General features: G+C 38.0%; 1 protein-coding gene across 1 annotated transcript in view; it reads left to right on the plus strand.

The window, feature by feature from the left end:
- Positions 1-14,824, plus strand: part of CRLF3 (cytokine receptor like factor 3) — a 33,294-nt gene extending 18,470 nt beyond the window's left edge. Inside the window, exons 5-8 of the mRNA XM_090292393.1 lie at positions 1,088-1,310; positions 1,997-2,129; positions 12,221-12,333; positions 13,374-14,824. Coding sequence (XP_090148519.1) covers positions 1,088-1,310; positions 1,997-2,129; positions 12,221-12,333; positions 13,374-13,630 — 726 coding nt within the window. The 3' untranslated portion in view covers positions 13,631-14,824. The remainder of the gene's footprint in view (positions 1-1,087; positions 1,311-1,996; positions 2,130-12,220; positions 12,334-13,373) is intronic.
- Positions 14,825-15,117: the final 293 nt, after the last annotated feature.

Consider the following 15,117-nt stretch of genomic DNA (forward strand, 5'->3'; position numbering starts at 1 on the left):
ATTTGCTTAAATGGAATTTTTAAAAAATGAACACTTGGTATAGAAGTAGAGATGCCCTTGTTGGTTCAAAACAAGTACTCTTATTCCATTTTTATTATTTTGCCTATCGGTGGCCCTACTGTTTCCAGTGTGTTTGTTTTGCTGTAAGCATTATTGTCTCCTTGTGTACACACGTAACATTTTTTTCTGAAGTACATGCCTACCTGTAAATTGTGAGATCTTAGGGTATTAGATATATACTAGGCAACACTAAACTCTTTCCAAAGTGATTTTACCAGTAGCAGTTCTGAGTCCCTCTAACGCTGCATACTGATCAATATTTGACATTGTCACACTTCATATTTTTGCCAATATGGTATCTCATTGTGGCTTTGGATCACATTTTCCATATTATAAATTTGGTTGAGTATTTTACTATATTTTTGGCATCTTACATTTATTCTATAGAATGCTTATTCACGTCTTTTGCCCATTTTTCTACTTGGTGGTTAGTGTTCTATTAATTTTTAGGAGTTCTTTATATAATACAGATATTAATTTTCTCTTGGTTATATGAGTGATATAGTTGTGGGATTCTTTTTTTTTTTTTGGTATATTTTATTACGTTGTTACAATAGTTCTAATTAGTTGTAGGATTCTTATCCTTGAACTTTAAATGTTTTATCTTTGGCATTCTTGTGTAGAAAACCTGGCATTTCATCAAAGAAAGCAGATATTTTTCATATCAGACTGGGAAGTTTTAAACACATGGTTCAATAAAGAAAAAAAGAGAAGAACTATATGCACAACCAATGGGCATGGACTAAGGGAGGGGACAACTGGAGGGAAAGGGGTCACTGGGTGGAGGGGAACAAAGGGAAAAGAAATTGGGACAACTATAATAGCATAAACAGTAAAGCATATTAAAGAAAAGAAAAATAACGACGAAATATTTCCTATGACCTTCCTGAGAATAGCCTATATCAAGCATATTCAGCACATGGGCTTGTATACTGGGCCCAAAATGCCCCCATTCGAAGTTCTTAAACAGCGCTGCCGAGAGAAGTTATTCTCTGATTTTTACCTAACATAAAGCTTTTCTCCTTAGGTGGATGACGACTTTACAGCCCAAGATTACAGACTTCAGTTCCGTAAATGTACTTCAAATCACTTCGAGGATGTGTATGTAGGCTCTGAAACTGAATTCATGGTGTTAAACATAGACCCTAATGTTGACTATCAGTTCAGAGTCTGTGCCCGAGGAGATGGCCGGCAGGAGTGGAGTCCTTGGAGCATCCCCCAGATAGGTCATTCCACGTTGGTGCCTCATGGTATGCTGTTGCTTCTCACTCCTGAAGCTTCACTGTGTATGAGAACACTTGCATTCCATGCTAAAGGCAGCACACTTGACAACTCTTCTTCTAGGGAAAAGCCCTGAATTGATGAGAACAACATGGGACATGTCTTTTACCTCCTGTATAAATTACATCATGTGAACTTTTGCAAAATTTTCAATGGCTTTTCTCTCCAGAGTCCAAAATAGTGCCACACAGCATTAGTAGCATCCTCTAAAACCACAGATTTTAAATATTGCAACTGCAATATTTCATCCAAACCTTCAGTATGTATCTAGGTAGAGGCTTTTTCTCAAAAGTTGTGTGACTTGGAATTGATCACTTCTGTTTAACACATTTTGACTCATTTGTTAATTAGTTCTTAATCAGGTTGGAATAAGCTTAAACGTGATTTTATCAGATGGGTGATAACACTTATTTGATCTTCCATGCTAATATTGTGTAAGAATAGACTAAAAGTGTGTGTGTGTGTGTGTGTGTGTGTGTGTGTGTGTGTGTGTGATTTGTAGGATTAACCATAATACATGTCCCGAAGAATTTTTTATTGAACTTGCTTATGACCCCTAAAAGTAGTCTCTTCCGCTTCCAAGTTCTATTTAATGTGTCTGAAGATAGTCCTGAAAAGATTCTAATACTTTTCAATGTCTTTGCTTTTTCAAAAGAGTGGACAGCTGGCTTTGAGGGGTACAGTCTGAGCAGTCGAAGAAATATCGCACTCCGGAATGATGCGGAGTCCTCAGGAGTTCTCTACTCCAGCGCTCCAACCTACTTCTGTGGGCAGACATTAACATTCAGGCAAGTACATATTAAAATATCTCTCTGTCATGGTTTAGGCAGATAATGAAGTGTAGGGCATATTAAGCTTTGGGTTCAAAATTGTACTGATGTTATTCCATCATTTATAGGTACTTTGGGGAGATTTCTTTATTTCTCTTTGCTTTAGTTTTCTTATATGTATTGATAGGCTTATGATGAAGATTAACTGAGATAATGTGTATAAAGTGCCTTGCCTTATGTTTGATACTCATAGTATGTACTCGTTATGTTTAGATGCCTTTTCTTCTTGGTACACAGAGGTAAGTAGAATATCTCTCAAAAGTCAATCTTAAAAATTCAGAGGCCCAGAATTTTTTTTCCTTTGTGAATCAATAAGAGCAGTCTATGAGAGACAACTTAATCAGTGTAAACATACTATATATGTAATTCTCTAAAATAAAACTGAGAACAAATCTCTGCTACCACCAATTAATTTCTGTTTCTTTTTGCATTTCTTCCTATATTAGGAAACTTTTCTTTTTTGTGTTTTCAGGTTGTCTGAGATGCACTCTCTCTTTGGTCATATTTGTAAATAGCTCTTCCTGGAAACTAAAGCCCAGTTTTGATTTAGAAAAGTAAAGCTTGCCTCGTGTTCACCGCACTCACAGTGTAGCAAACTCTCTTCTATGTTTTAACGCTTGAGATCATGAGATTTTATTGTGAACGCTAATTCCAAGTTCCTCTTGTTCTCAGTGCCTGGTCATAGAAGGCATGGACAGTATCTGAACGTGACCTAAGCAGATGTTGCTGTGCTCCGCGCCAGCCAAGGCATCTGAAATGTCAGCTGTTGTCAGAATGTACTAGTTATACTTTCTCTCATTTTTAATACCTCTTCTCACCCCTTACATTATAAATAATGACTTAATAACCAGAAAAATACCAACTGAGAGAGAGATATAGGGAGTCTAGTGCCTAAAGTCTATTAAATTATTCCCCAAATAATCATGAGTTTTCTATACTAGCATATTCCTTCTTTATGTCCCTTCTTTACAAAACTTCCGCTAGACGGGGAAGTTAAGAATAATATAGGAAAGGGTGAAGCCAGAGAACTTACATGCATGACCCATGGACATGAACTAATGGGGGGGTGGGATTTCTGGACGGAAGGCGGATACTGGGTAGAGGGGAGCAAAGGGAAAAGAAATTGGGACTACTGTAACAGCATGATCAATAGAATATACTTAAAAAAAAGAAAACTTCCATTAGTGAATCTCCTGAGAACAAGGTACTTCTATGTAATGGTAGGCCTTCCTGAGTTGATAGATTTAGGTCAAATATCTCAGACCATAATAAGAATAATAATCATAGTAATAATAATTGCAGTTAATAATTAAGTAGCATTTACTATGTGCCAGGTACTGTTCTAGATATTTTACTTTTATTAATTCATTTGATTCTCACAATAACCCAACGAAATATGTACAGTTATTCATTTTAGGCATGAGGGATGCCAAGGCACAGAGAACTCACTTACCACTGTCACATAACTCATAAAGGCAAAGTTAGGATTTAAATCCTGGCTGTCTGGCTCCAGAATCTGTGACCTTATTTGTCTTCCTGGGACAGTAAACATCATTCTAATCAGTGCTGAAATCTATAGTTCTTCTGCTACTGTAGTTTTAGTTCTTTTCCTTTTTCTTCTTCTGTCACCTTATCTCTGGCTGATGGTGACCTGATGCTCTCCTGCTTTTAAATTCTCCCTCTGTGGCCCTGACCAGTGTGGCTCAGCTGGTTGAGCATTGTCCTGCAAAGTGAAAGGTTACTGGTTCGATTCTCAGTCAGGGCGCATGCCTGGGTTGTGGGTTCAGTTCCCTGGTCTGGGTGCATACTTGAGACAACTGATCAGTGTTTCTCCTTCTTTCTCCCTTCCTCCCCCTCTCTCTAAAAATAAATAAATGAAATCTTCAGATTCTTACTCTGTGAACACAGGGAAGGTCTGGTAGATAGCATATTTAGGTTTGTTTCTTAAATCATTCAGTAAATGTTTATTGATTAAATTTAAATCCATTTACTATCTGTGAACTATAGGCTTTAATAAATAATTAGTTTTGTAAAAAAGAGAAAAAGAAAAACAAACAAAAAATCATTAGTTAGTTCCTCCCACCTCCTCCAGGGACACTGGACTGGGCCCTACTTGGCAGGGTCATTAACTGAAACTTACTTAAGCTCAGTATTATCTTAGCCATACCTTTGCATTTTTGTCATTTTCTTTTCTCTTAATGTGGAATGAAAATTTTTTTCTCCTTGTTTAAAAGAATTTCAGGCATTAGCAATTAAATCAAAAGATGGGAGTTGGCGGGGGGTGGGGGGGGGGCTCCTCCAGGTATGAGGGAGGGACCAACGGGCCTACTTGAATAAAAGTCAACTATTCAGTTTTTTGAGGGTGTTTGAGGGCCTCATAGTTAGAAGGGAGATTGTACTCCTGTAGGCTCTGCCCTGTTGCTCAGCCCAGTCTGTTTCCTGCTGAAGCTTCTGGAATGTTTAGAGCTGCTGAAGCCAAAGAAGCCAGTTACTGGCTGGTTCTTCAGTCTGTAGAGCCCAGTTTCATTTGGTGTCCGGGTCTGCTAGCAGCCCCCTCTTCCAGGCCTCTCCCTGATTTCCTGTCTCAACACTCCTGCTTTCCTTTCCTTGCTTCTAAGATTTCCTGATCTTACTATTTTTAAATCATATTTTTACTTTATCTTCTCTACTCCCTCTTTTCTTTAAAATAGCTCCCTTTCAAACAGCCCTCCTTAACCATAATAGCATAGGAGGTTATTGTGTTCCTTTTACAGATAAAGAAACAGAAGCACAGAGAGACTAGTGACTTGTCAGTATTCAGAATCCTGGCCATCTATCCCCACCGTCTGCGTTCTTAACCACTGCGCTATCCTGCCTCTCACAAGTAGCATGAGGTGGTAAATCAAGGGGCAATAGGCTAGCTAATTTTTATTAATAACTTTTTCCTTCAAAGAACATAAAATTTTAGTGTTCCATTTATCTATTGTGTAACAAACCATTCCAAAAGTTCGAGGCTTAAAACAACAATAGTTCTTTATTTTGCTTGGGAAAGTACAATTTGCAGAGCTTGGCAAGTTCAGTCGTCTCTGCTTATGTGGTGTTAGCTGGGGTCGTTTGACTAGGGGTGGTCGATCTGTTTCCAAGATGGCTCAGTCACACAGCTGGCAGCTTGGTTCTGGCGCTTGGTGTCCCCCCACATAGGCCTGCAGGAGCTGCCTGGGCTTCCCCTCAGCGTGGCGGCTGGGTTCCAGCAATGCGCTTCCCAAGAGGTGGGAAGTGGAAACTGTCAGTTCTTAAGGTCTGGGCCTAGAGATTGACAGTGTCACTTCTACCACATTTTGTTGTTCAACCAGTCACAGAATCGAGATCCCAGGGATCCCCACTTCTGATGCGAGAAGCGTCAGAGAATTTGGGGGCTTTATCTTAGAAATGCCATGATTGATGACTGTTAGGAAGGGCTCACTTCGGATATGTGAATTTGATTTAATGCTTGCCTTTGCTTAAGCATTAGCATTAGCTTTTCTGAATGAATTTAAGCTTGCGGGGATCTTTCTTTTTTCTGTACAAAGCTGTTCTCTGTCATTGCTAGGTGTATCTTTGATACTAATTGTTAGCACCTCATATTTTAAAAAAAACAACAACTCCAGCCTAATTTAATCTCTCCTGGAAAATCCCAACAGGGCGTAGTTTCTACTAGGATTAAGACGTTAATTTGTTTTTAACTAGGGCCTTTGAAATCTCTTCAATTCCTCCTTACTGAGACAAAATGCATTGTCCCAGAGAGAGGACAGCTTTGCTGGGGTTTTATATTTTGCCACAGTGATACACTAGAGATATGGTATGTAGTCCTTTCAGGGGGAAGCTTGGCTCTTATTACAGATGTAGGGAATGTCAGAAGGGTTTTCCCCACAGACTCTATTACAGATTGGTGAGATAAGGCAGCTGGTTTCCTAAGTGCATCTCCTTTAAGATTCTGTACCCTAGCTTTTAGTTTGTTTGTAGAGGGAGGATTCCATGGAATCATGAAGGCATATCTACTTTGGGGTGTTCACATATAATAATTATTCCTCCCAGGTAATCCAAGGACTATTTTTTAAATTACAGTTTACATTCAATATTATTTTGTATTAGTTTCAAGTGTACAGCATAGTGGTTAGACGGTCATATACTTTACAAAGTGTACCCCTGATATTTTCGGTACCCACCTGGCCCCATACACAGTTATTACAGTACTACTGACTGTGTTCCCTGTGCTGTACTTTACGTCCCTACGACTGTTTTGTAACTATAAAGACTACTTCTTAAACTTTTTCCTGTCCATATTTTTCTTCTTAAACTACTTTTCTAAAATGTAAGGACAGTTATGATCAACTCCAATCTTTTTGAATGAGGCTGATTGTTTCGTTCAACCCTTATTCCACGCAGATGGTATTTACAGTACTTGGGGTTGGCAGGAGTACAAAGTTTAAGGAAGAGAAAAAAACAGAAACTTTGGCTCAGTGCAGAGTAGGCAGTGTATAACTTAGTATAAGAAGTATTCAGACTGCTGAGGAATGTAGAAGAAGGAAAAGTTACTTTCAGATGAGGGGCTGGTAAAGGCTTTATCTCAGGTAGAGCTGGAAAGGACAGTTCAGGTGGGGAAACAAAGCAAGACCCAAAATACAGATTAGAAAAACTACAAAGAACAGCAAATAAAGAATATGGATGGGGTTAATAGGGACGGGGAGTGCAGTCAAAGAGAACCTTACGAAGGTAGCTGTTCTTTTGGACAGGCTCCGTGTGTCTTTTCTTTAATTCCTCAAAGAAGTGCTTCTTTGGGGGGTCACCTGTGCCCCTTACAAGGAGACATTTGATCCTGCGTATAGATTCCCCTCCGACCCCACAACAAAAGGCTTTATCAAGTAAAACCAAGTCAATTTACATTCTGTGGTCTTGGGGTCATGCTCTGCATTTGACTTTTCATGAATTTACATGTTGAGGTAAACTGTACAAAATAATAATAGCCAGTTAACATTATTCTTAATGAGCTAATGTCTATAAATCCTCATAATGTCCTCACAAGGTAGATGCATTTTATGGATGTGGAAACCGAAATGTTAAAAGATTAAGCAAGCTGCCTGAGGTTGTACAGATTGTTAATAGTGATGCCAAGATTCAAATCCTGATAGTCTAGCCCTGTAGGACTCTGTTTTGACATAGAGTAAGGTAGCAGGCCATCGAAGAATACTGACAAAGTGAATGACATGATCTGACATGTTTTACGGGTAATTTTGACTGCTATATGGAAAATAGTCTGTAAAGTGGCAGGGGTAGGGAGAGAGACCAGTTAGGAGGATGTAAAAATAATCTTGGCAAGAGCTAATGGTGGCTTGGACAAGGAAGAAGCAGTGGAGGTAATGGTAAGTGATCAGAATCTGGACATATTTTGAAGGAAAAACCAGCAAGATTGGCTGAAGGATTGGTTGCAGGATGTGAGAAAGGAAGGAGTCAAATATAACTCCCAGGGTTTTGGGGCTCAGTAACTGTTAGTATAGAATTGTCCTTAACTGAGGTAGGAGGAGCGTGTTTCTGGGTGAGTATCCGTTTATTCTTTCACAGATGAAATGTGAGCTTCTTAGTAGACGTAACGAGTGCAAGTGCGGAGTAGACTGTCGGCTGCACAAGTCTGGAGTTCAGTGAAACGAGCCAGGCTGGGGATATTAACTTGAGAGTATTTAGCATATAGATAAGTATTGAAAGCTGTGGAATTGGATGAGATCAGCCAAGAAATAAGTGTAGATTGAAGACATTGCTGGGGAGAAAAGGAAGATCCAGCAAAGGGTTCTGAAGAGGAGTAACAAGTGAGGGAGTGGACAGGAAAAGTGGGAGAACGTGGCATCCTTGGGCCAAGCAGAGGGAGTGTTTCAGGGAGTGATCAGTGTCGGATGCTGGTGATCCATCAGTGAAGAAGAGGACTGAGCATTGACCTTAGGGTTTGCGAGGTGGTGACTGATGTGAGCATTTTCAGTGGCGTTGTAGAGGTGAAAACTTTTTAGAGTGGGTTCAAGAGAGAGAATGGGGACTTCTGGGACCAGCAGACTCATGGTAGCATCTTAGTTCTGGATTTTTTCACTTTCTGAAACTTTGGAGTAATAAGGAGAATAGAGATGAGTGGTTTTTCAACAAAACTACTAGAATCAGAAAATTTAAATTCCAAATTAGATGTCAATACTTCTTTAGTCACAGCTAGGCAGGAAATCCACTGAGGAAATCATGACAATATGCTGAGGGAAAAAATGCTGAGTGTGGAGGGACCAGTGTCCAAAATCTCCAAATACTCAGTCCCTGAATGAGAAGACCCCACCCTAAGACTGTAGACAGAGCGAAGGCTGGGCAGTGGTCAAGCGTTTTGCTTGAGGAAACAGAGGAAAGTGGGGAAATGCCCAGGGGAGTCCAGAGGGCATCATCGTAGAAAACAGGAACTATGTTGGGGACAGTGGGCTGTGAAGCAGCCTTTTGAGAAACCAGAAAGCTCAGGTCTGAAGCCACATTCATTATAAGACAGCACATTTCTGCAGCAATGGGGACAGGCATCAGCTGTCCATCTGAAAGTTACTCTGGTTTCCCACCCACTCCCTTACATTCCTCCCCCATCACAAGAAAACCCAGTCAGTTAATAGAAAGAACACAAGATGAATGTCGTAGTTCTATACAATGATAGGATAAGAGGAAAACATTAAAGAGAGAAGTGAAGCTTTTCTACAATTGATGAAAACACACCAGCAAAAATATTACCAGAAATGAGGACTAAACTGTATTCTAATATTAATTTTTTAACATGTTAAGGTTGAGAGCACAGTCTCCCAAAAGATCACCCTCACCTCAGATGCCGCCTGCAAGGTCATGGGTACCCAGGGCCTACCCTGTCTTCGAACTACACGAAGACGGCTTCAGACCTCTGGGAGGCCCACAACCAGCCTCTGGCTCTGTAATTCACTGCAGTGACTCACGGAACTTAGGAAGGCACTACGTTTATGATTATGGTTTTATTTAGCAAGAGGATACAAATCAGAGCCCACCAAAGGGAGAGATGCGTAGGGAAGGCCTGGGAAGGCTCCAGAGGTGAAGCTTGCCTTCCTCTCAGGGTTGCATGGCCCCCCGGCATGACAGTACAGAAAGAATATTGAAGCCAACGCTGCTCACTCACACTTTGGTGTCCAGAATTTTTATAGGGGGTTTTTTAATGGAGGCATGGTTGATGAAATCATTCTCCGCTTGACCTCCCCTGTCCTCCCAGGAGATCGGCTGATCTTGTGTAGCTTAAAGCCTCAGACCTCTGATCACGTGATTGGTCTTTCTGGGGTGGCCTGTTCCAATTATGAATTAACTGTTTGCACCAACTACCTAGGGCCCCACCTGAGCACCTCATTAGCATGAAGTATCAGTCTGGTCTGGGGGCCCAGCATGAATAACAAAGACACTTGCATCACTTGGGAAATTCTAGTGGTTTGGAGGTTACTTCCCAGGATCAAGGCAAGCCAGATTCTTCATTGTATAATAATCTAACGAACGTCTGCTATCCTCTATTCAGAATTAATACTATTAGCATGTTTTTATTTTTTAGAGAAACAAAGTATTAGGAATATTAGGGATAAAATTCAGGTATCTTGTGTTCCCCATATCCCTCTCTCTACATATATTTATCCATACAGTATTTTGTGTGTTTTTAAAATCTTATAAAACATAATTTCAGACTTACAGAAAAATTGCAAGAATAGTACAAAGAATTCCCAAAACCCTTCACTCAGATTCCCCAATACTATTTTGTTTCATCATTTCTTCTCTACTTTTTTCCCCCCAAAATCATTTTTAGTATTTTATAAAAACAGGTTATCAAAATCAGAAAATTAACACTGGTATAATACTATTATCTAACCTACAGACCTTATCAGATGTAGTTGTTCCAACTAATATTTTTTATAGAAAAAATAATCTTGGATCATGTGGTATAATCAGTTGTCATGTTTCTTTCGTCTCTTAATCTGGAACAGTTTCTCCATTTCTCTTTTAACCTTTATGATATTGACAACTTTGAAGAGTACAGGCCAATTATTTTATAGAATATCCCTCGATTTGAGTGTGTTTATAATGTTTCCTAATAATTGGATTCAGGTTATGCATATTTGGCAGGAGTATTATAGAAGTGATATTATGTTCTTTTCAGTGCATTGAGTTCTTTAGGATATATACCCAGAAGTGAAATTTGCCAACTCATGTGGTAGTTCTATTTTTAATTTTATGGGGAACCCTCATACTGTTTTACATAGCCGCTGCACCATTTTAGATTCCCATCAACAGTGCAGTACTTTGTTTAGGATTTTTGCATCTAAGTCATCAGAGCTATTGGCCTGCAGTTTTCTTGTGTCTTTTTCTAATTTTTGGTTTCAGGCTACTTGGATCTGGCCTTTGTGTATGTGTGTATTTGGGGGGAGGTTTCTGATTCCTGACTTAATCTACTTTCAAGTTACAAGCCTATTCAGGTTTTCTCTTTCTTTTAAAAAATTTTTTAAATTTATTGATTGATTTCAGAGAGAGGAAAGGAGAGAGAAACACTGATTTGTTGTTTCATTTATTTATGCATCCCTTGGCTGTTTCTTGTATGTGCTCTGACCCCAGGGGTCAAACCAGCCACCTTGGTGCATCGGGTTGGTGCTCTAACCAACTGAGCTACTTGGCCAAGCAGGTTTCTCTTTCCTCGCTATCAGTCTTAGTAGGTTATGTTCGTAGGAATTTATCCATGTTCTTCTAGGTTATTCAGTTTTGCTGTATATTATTCATAGGAGTCTTTTATAATCCTTTTAATTTTGTAGCATCAGTTGTAATGACTCATTTCTGACTTTATTTGCATCTTCTCTTTTTTTTCTTAGTTAATCCACTAAAAGTTTGTAAATCTTGATAATTTCAAAAAGCCAACTCTTAGTTTTGTTGATTATTTTTATTCTTTATTCCTTTCTTCTGCTAAATTTGGACTTAATTTGTTCTATTTCATTCCTTGAGGTATAAAGTTAAGGGTTTTGGTATTTTTTAAATCACTTTTTTAAGTGGATAAAAATTTTATTTTTTCAGTCATTTTTTGTTTTTCAGTTAGAATTGACATACGATATTATATTAGTTTCATGTGTACAACCCAGTGATTACACATTATAAAACTTACCAAGTGATCATCCTGATAAATTTCATTCCTATGGACGCCATACATAGTTATTAGAATATTATTGACTATATTCTCTTTGCTGTACCTGACATCCCCATGACTGTTCTGTAACTACTAGCTTGTACTTCTAAGTCCCGTGCCCTTTCTCACCCGGGGACACTTAACAAGAGGTACAGGATACACCGAGGCCAGATGCTGCTTGTTTGAGAGATTTTTGGAAAGTTGTAAGCATGAGTCAAGACAGTCCCAGACATGCCGAAAATGGTGCATGTCTTCTTCCATTTTCAATATTAAAATGGCTGCACAGTCCTGTTGGGTGTGGCTCAGTGGATTGAGCTCTGGCCTACGAACTGAAAGGTCGCCAGTTTGATTCCCTGTCAGGGCACGTGCCTGGGTTGTGGGCCAGGTCCCCAATTGGGAGTGTGCAGGAGGCAGCCGATTGATGTTTCTCTCACACATCAATATTTCCTTCCCTCTCTTTCTCCTTTCCCTCTCTCTAAAAATAAATACAATCTTTTTAAAAATTATAAATAAAAATAAAAAGGCTGCACAAAAATTCACCAATTTTGATAAGTTTTATTTTTAAGTGCACCCTGATATGACAGCTGTCACAATACAGTTTAACAAAATTTTTGTGAATGAAGTTAAAGACAACTAAGTGCTACTAGAGCCATCGTATGGAAAAAACCAAACAAACTTTTTGGCCAACCCAGTAGATAAATACAAAGTTTTTAGAACAGTGTCTGGAATTTAGGTAATGCTAGATTATTGTTAGGTATTATTAAGAGCAGTTGTGATGAGATTATTCTTTTTATGCTTAATAACTATTATATATCATGTTAAAAAAGATTGGATGATCTTTCTACTTCATTTTCAGAGTAGAAACCGTGGGACAACCAGACAAAAGAGATAGTATAGGCGTCTGTGCAGAAAAACAGAACGGATATGACTCTCTACAGCGGGACCAAGCAGTATGCATTAGTACAAATGGTAAATAACTGTCATTCTCTTTGAAATATATGAATTATTATAGTAAGATATAAGTTTGGCCCAATATCACACATTTATAGCAGGAGACGAGAAGATACAGGTCTTAATGACATATCCATATGGCTACTGTGTACCAGACATTGTTCTATACCGTTTATAAATAATTATTTAATTCTTTTACAACTTTTTGAAGTGGAGAGTAGTATCATATCCATTTTATAGGTGATGAAAATTGAGCCACAGAAAGGTTAAGTAACTGGAGGTGGGTGGGCTGGGATTTGCTCCAGGGAGTCACCTCTGCATTCTGTGTGCATAGGTCATCTAAATTCAGCAGAGATTTGGGAACTAGGGAGAGAGTTTACTTAATTGTTATATTTCTCTAGGTTGTTGGTTCCTTACTTCACGGTAATTACACTTTCAAAAGTCACTACTAAGACACATTAATATTTCGTGTGGGTCAAGCAGTACAGGTAGAATAAAATTCTTGTTTATTCCATGTGAAACAATTTTGCTATTCCTCAGTATGTAATTTTACAATGGAGTCAAGTTTCTTTTGATTCCATCCATATGGGAAATTCATAGTCTCTGTTCATTATTTTTTTTTTTTTTAGCAACTAATGAATGCACCCATAAGTGGAACAACAAATCAGTGTTTCTCTCTCTCCCTCCCTCCTTCTCTCTCCCCCTTTCTCTCTCTCTTATCAATAAATAAGAATTTTAAAAAAGGAAAGTCTGATTTTCAAGTGCTGGTGAAAACGTAGCATGACCGGTCTTCACTGTGCACAGTGCCACAGCCCATAGTCTCTGTTCTACAAGAGCAGAACCCTCTACCAGAACTTTAAAATGTTATTAAAGCTTTTACCTTTTCTTTCTGTCATGAGGATGAAGGTTAATTAAGTGCATTATCATTGACCAGTTGGCATTCCAAAATGTTTTCTCTGTTTGAATTAGGAAATTAGCTGTGTTATCAATAATCTAGAATCTATTTCAGTTCTTAGTTATTGCTCACATGTAAATTACTTTTTACCTTGACATTCTAGGTGCAGTTTTTGTAAATGGAAAAGAAATGACTAATCAGTTGCCTGCCGTTACCACTGGGTCCACTGTCACATTTGACATTGAAGCTGTGACTCTAGGATCCACCAATAATAATGAAGGCGGGAACTTCAAGCTTCGAGTAACTATTAGCTCAAATAACAGAGAAGTAGTTTTTGATTGGTTACTTGATCAATCTTGTATCTCTCTTTACTTTGGATGCTCATTTTCCTATCCTGGATGGAAAGTATTGGTGTTCTAGATTTTTGGATATTGGCTTTGGTTTGCAGGATTTTAATGTAGCTGTCCTCAGCCTAATTTAGTTGTAATTGATAAACAAAAACAACTGTTAGAGTCATCTCTCAGCTAAGCCATTGGAAATGGAAGTTGTTTATCGGATTTATTTTGGAATAGTTTAGCAATAAGAGACTTGAATATTGTGGATAAAACCGTAAGGCAGTCATTTTTATTTTTAGCATAGTTTAATTAAAATATCACATCACAATAAAAATCAAATTGGCTTTTAAAATGAGGAGATACAGAAAGTCCTTTACCCTTCCACTTTACTTTGTAAAGTTGGTTTTAGAACAGAAAAACTAATGTAACATTATTTTATTAAATCTCCATCTTTTAAGGACCCAAGGGCATGTTAACAAGACTTTAGTATAAAACAACAGGAAGAGGGCAGGTAGAAGCCCGAGCTCTGTTGTATACATTCACTTGTTTGCTCTCCACATGAGTGTTGAATATGCTCTCCATATTCAGGTATTTGTAAGTGGTATTGAATTTTATCTCATGTTCAGTATTCTTAAAGTCCCAAAAGCATGATAATTTCTCCATTTTTTGTAATTACTGAGCAAATGTCTACAATAGGCAAGTGCTTCCTTTTGTTCTTTTCTTACAATTTGATTATGATAGGCTAGAGGATTTTTACAGGGTAAAACTACTTGTGGAAGTAGTATGCACAGCAGTGTTAGCCATTTCACATGTATGTAATATGTACAAGTGCAGATCCAGCTGCAGTTATATACATATTACTGCTTTTAGGGTATGAGCTGCAGTCAGTTTATTGTCAGTTTTATAAATGGTCTTTTAGTGGACCAAACAAATATAGGATAAATACTTGACCTATTTTTGAAAACTTAAATTTGTGTAAAATATTTATTTGAAGACTTACTTAGTATGTAAAAATGATTATCTTAACTTGCTATAAACCAGCCTACAGATTTTTTAAATGTGAATTGTTTTTTATTTTTAACAGTAGAAAAGTAGAAAAGCAAGTTTGATATTTTTGTAAAATAACTTATTTGGGGGTTCAAATTCCCTGTTAGACAATCATGACCTTTTTCACTTGCCTTTTTATGTATAAGTAAGTCGTCTTTCATTAAAGAAGATGTGCTAGAATGTAGATGCCTCATCCAGCTGTCTGAAACAAAATTAAAAACCAAAAGTTAAATGTGTGTATTTTTTTTCTTCCATGCTACTTGATGAATCTGATTTTAATCTCTACTTTGAAGCTGAGGGAGAGGAGGATATCAAAGTCTCCAATTATAATTGTGGATTTGTCTCTTATTTTTTCTTTTTATCAATTTTGACTCAGCTTTTTCCTTTTATGACTACACACTTAAGATTTCTATACATTTTTAGTGGATTAACCATATCATAATGCTCCTCTGTGTCTCTGGTAATTTTCTTGGCTTCATAGTATAGTTTATCTGATATTAATATAGTCCCTCCTGCTTTCCTCTA

Source organism: Furipterus horrens, unplaced genomic scaffold (genome assembly GCF_987537825.1).
Source record: "Furipterus horrens unplaced genomic scaffold, mFurHor1.1.pri manual_scaffold_11, whole genome shotgun sequence".
Lineage (NCBI taxonomy): Eukaryota > Metazoa > Chordata > Mammalia > Chiroptera > Furipteridae > Furipterus > Furipterus horrens.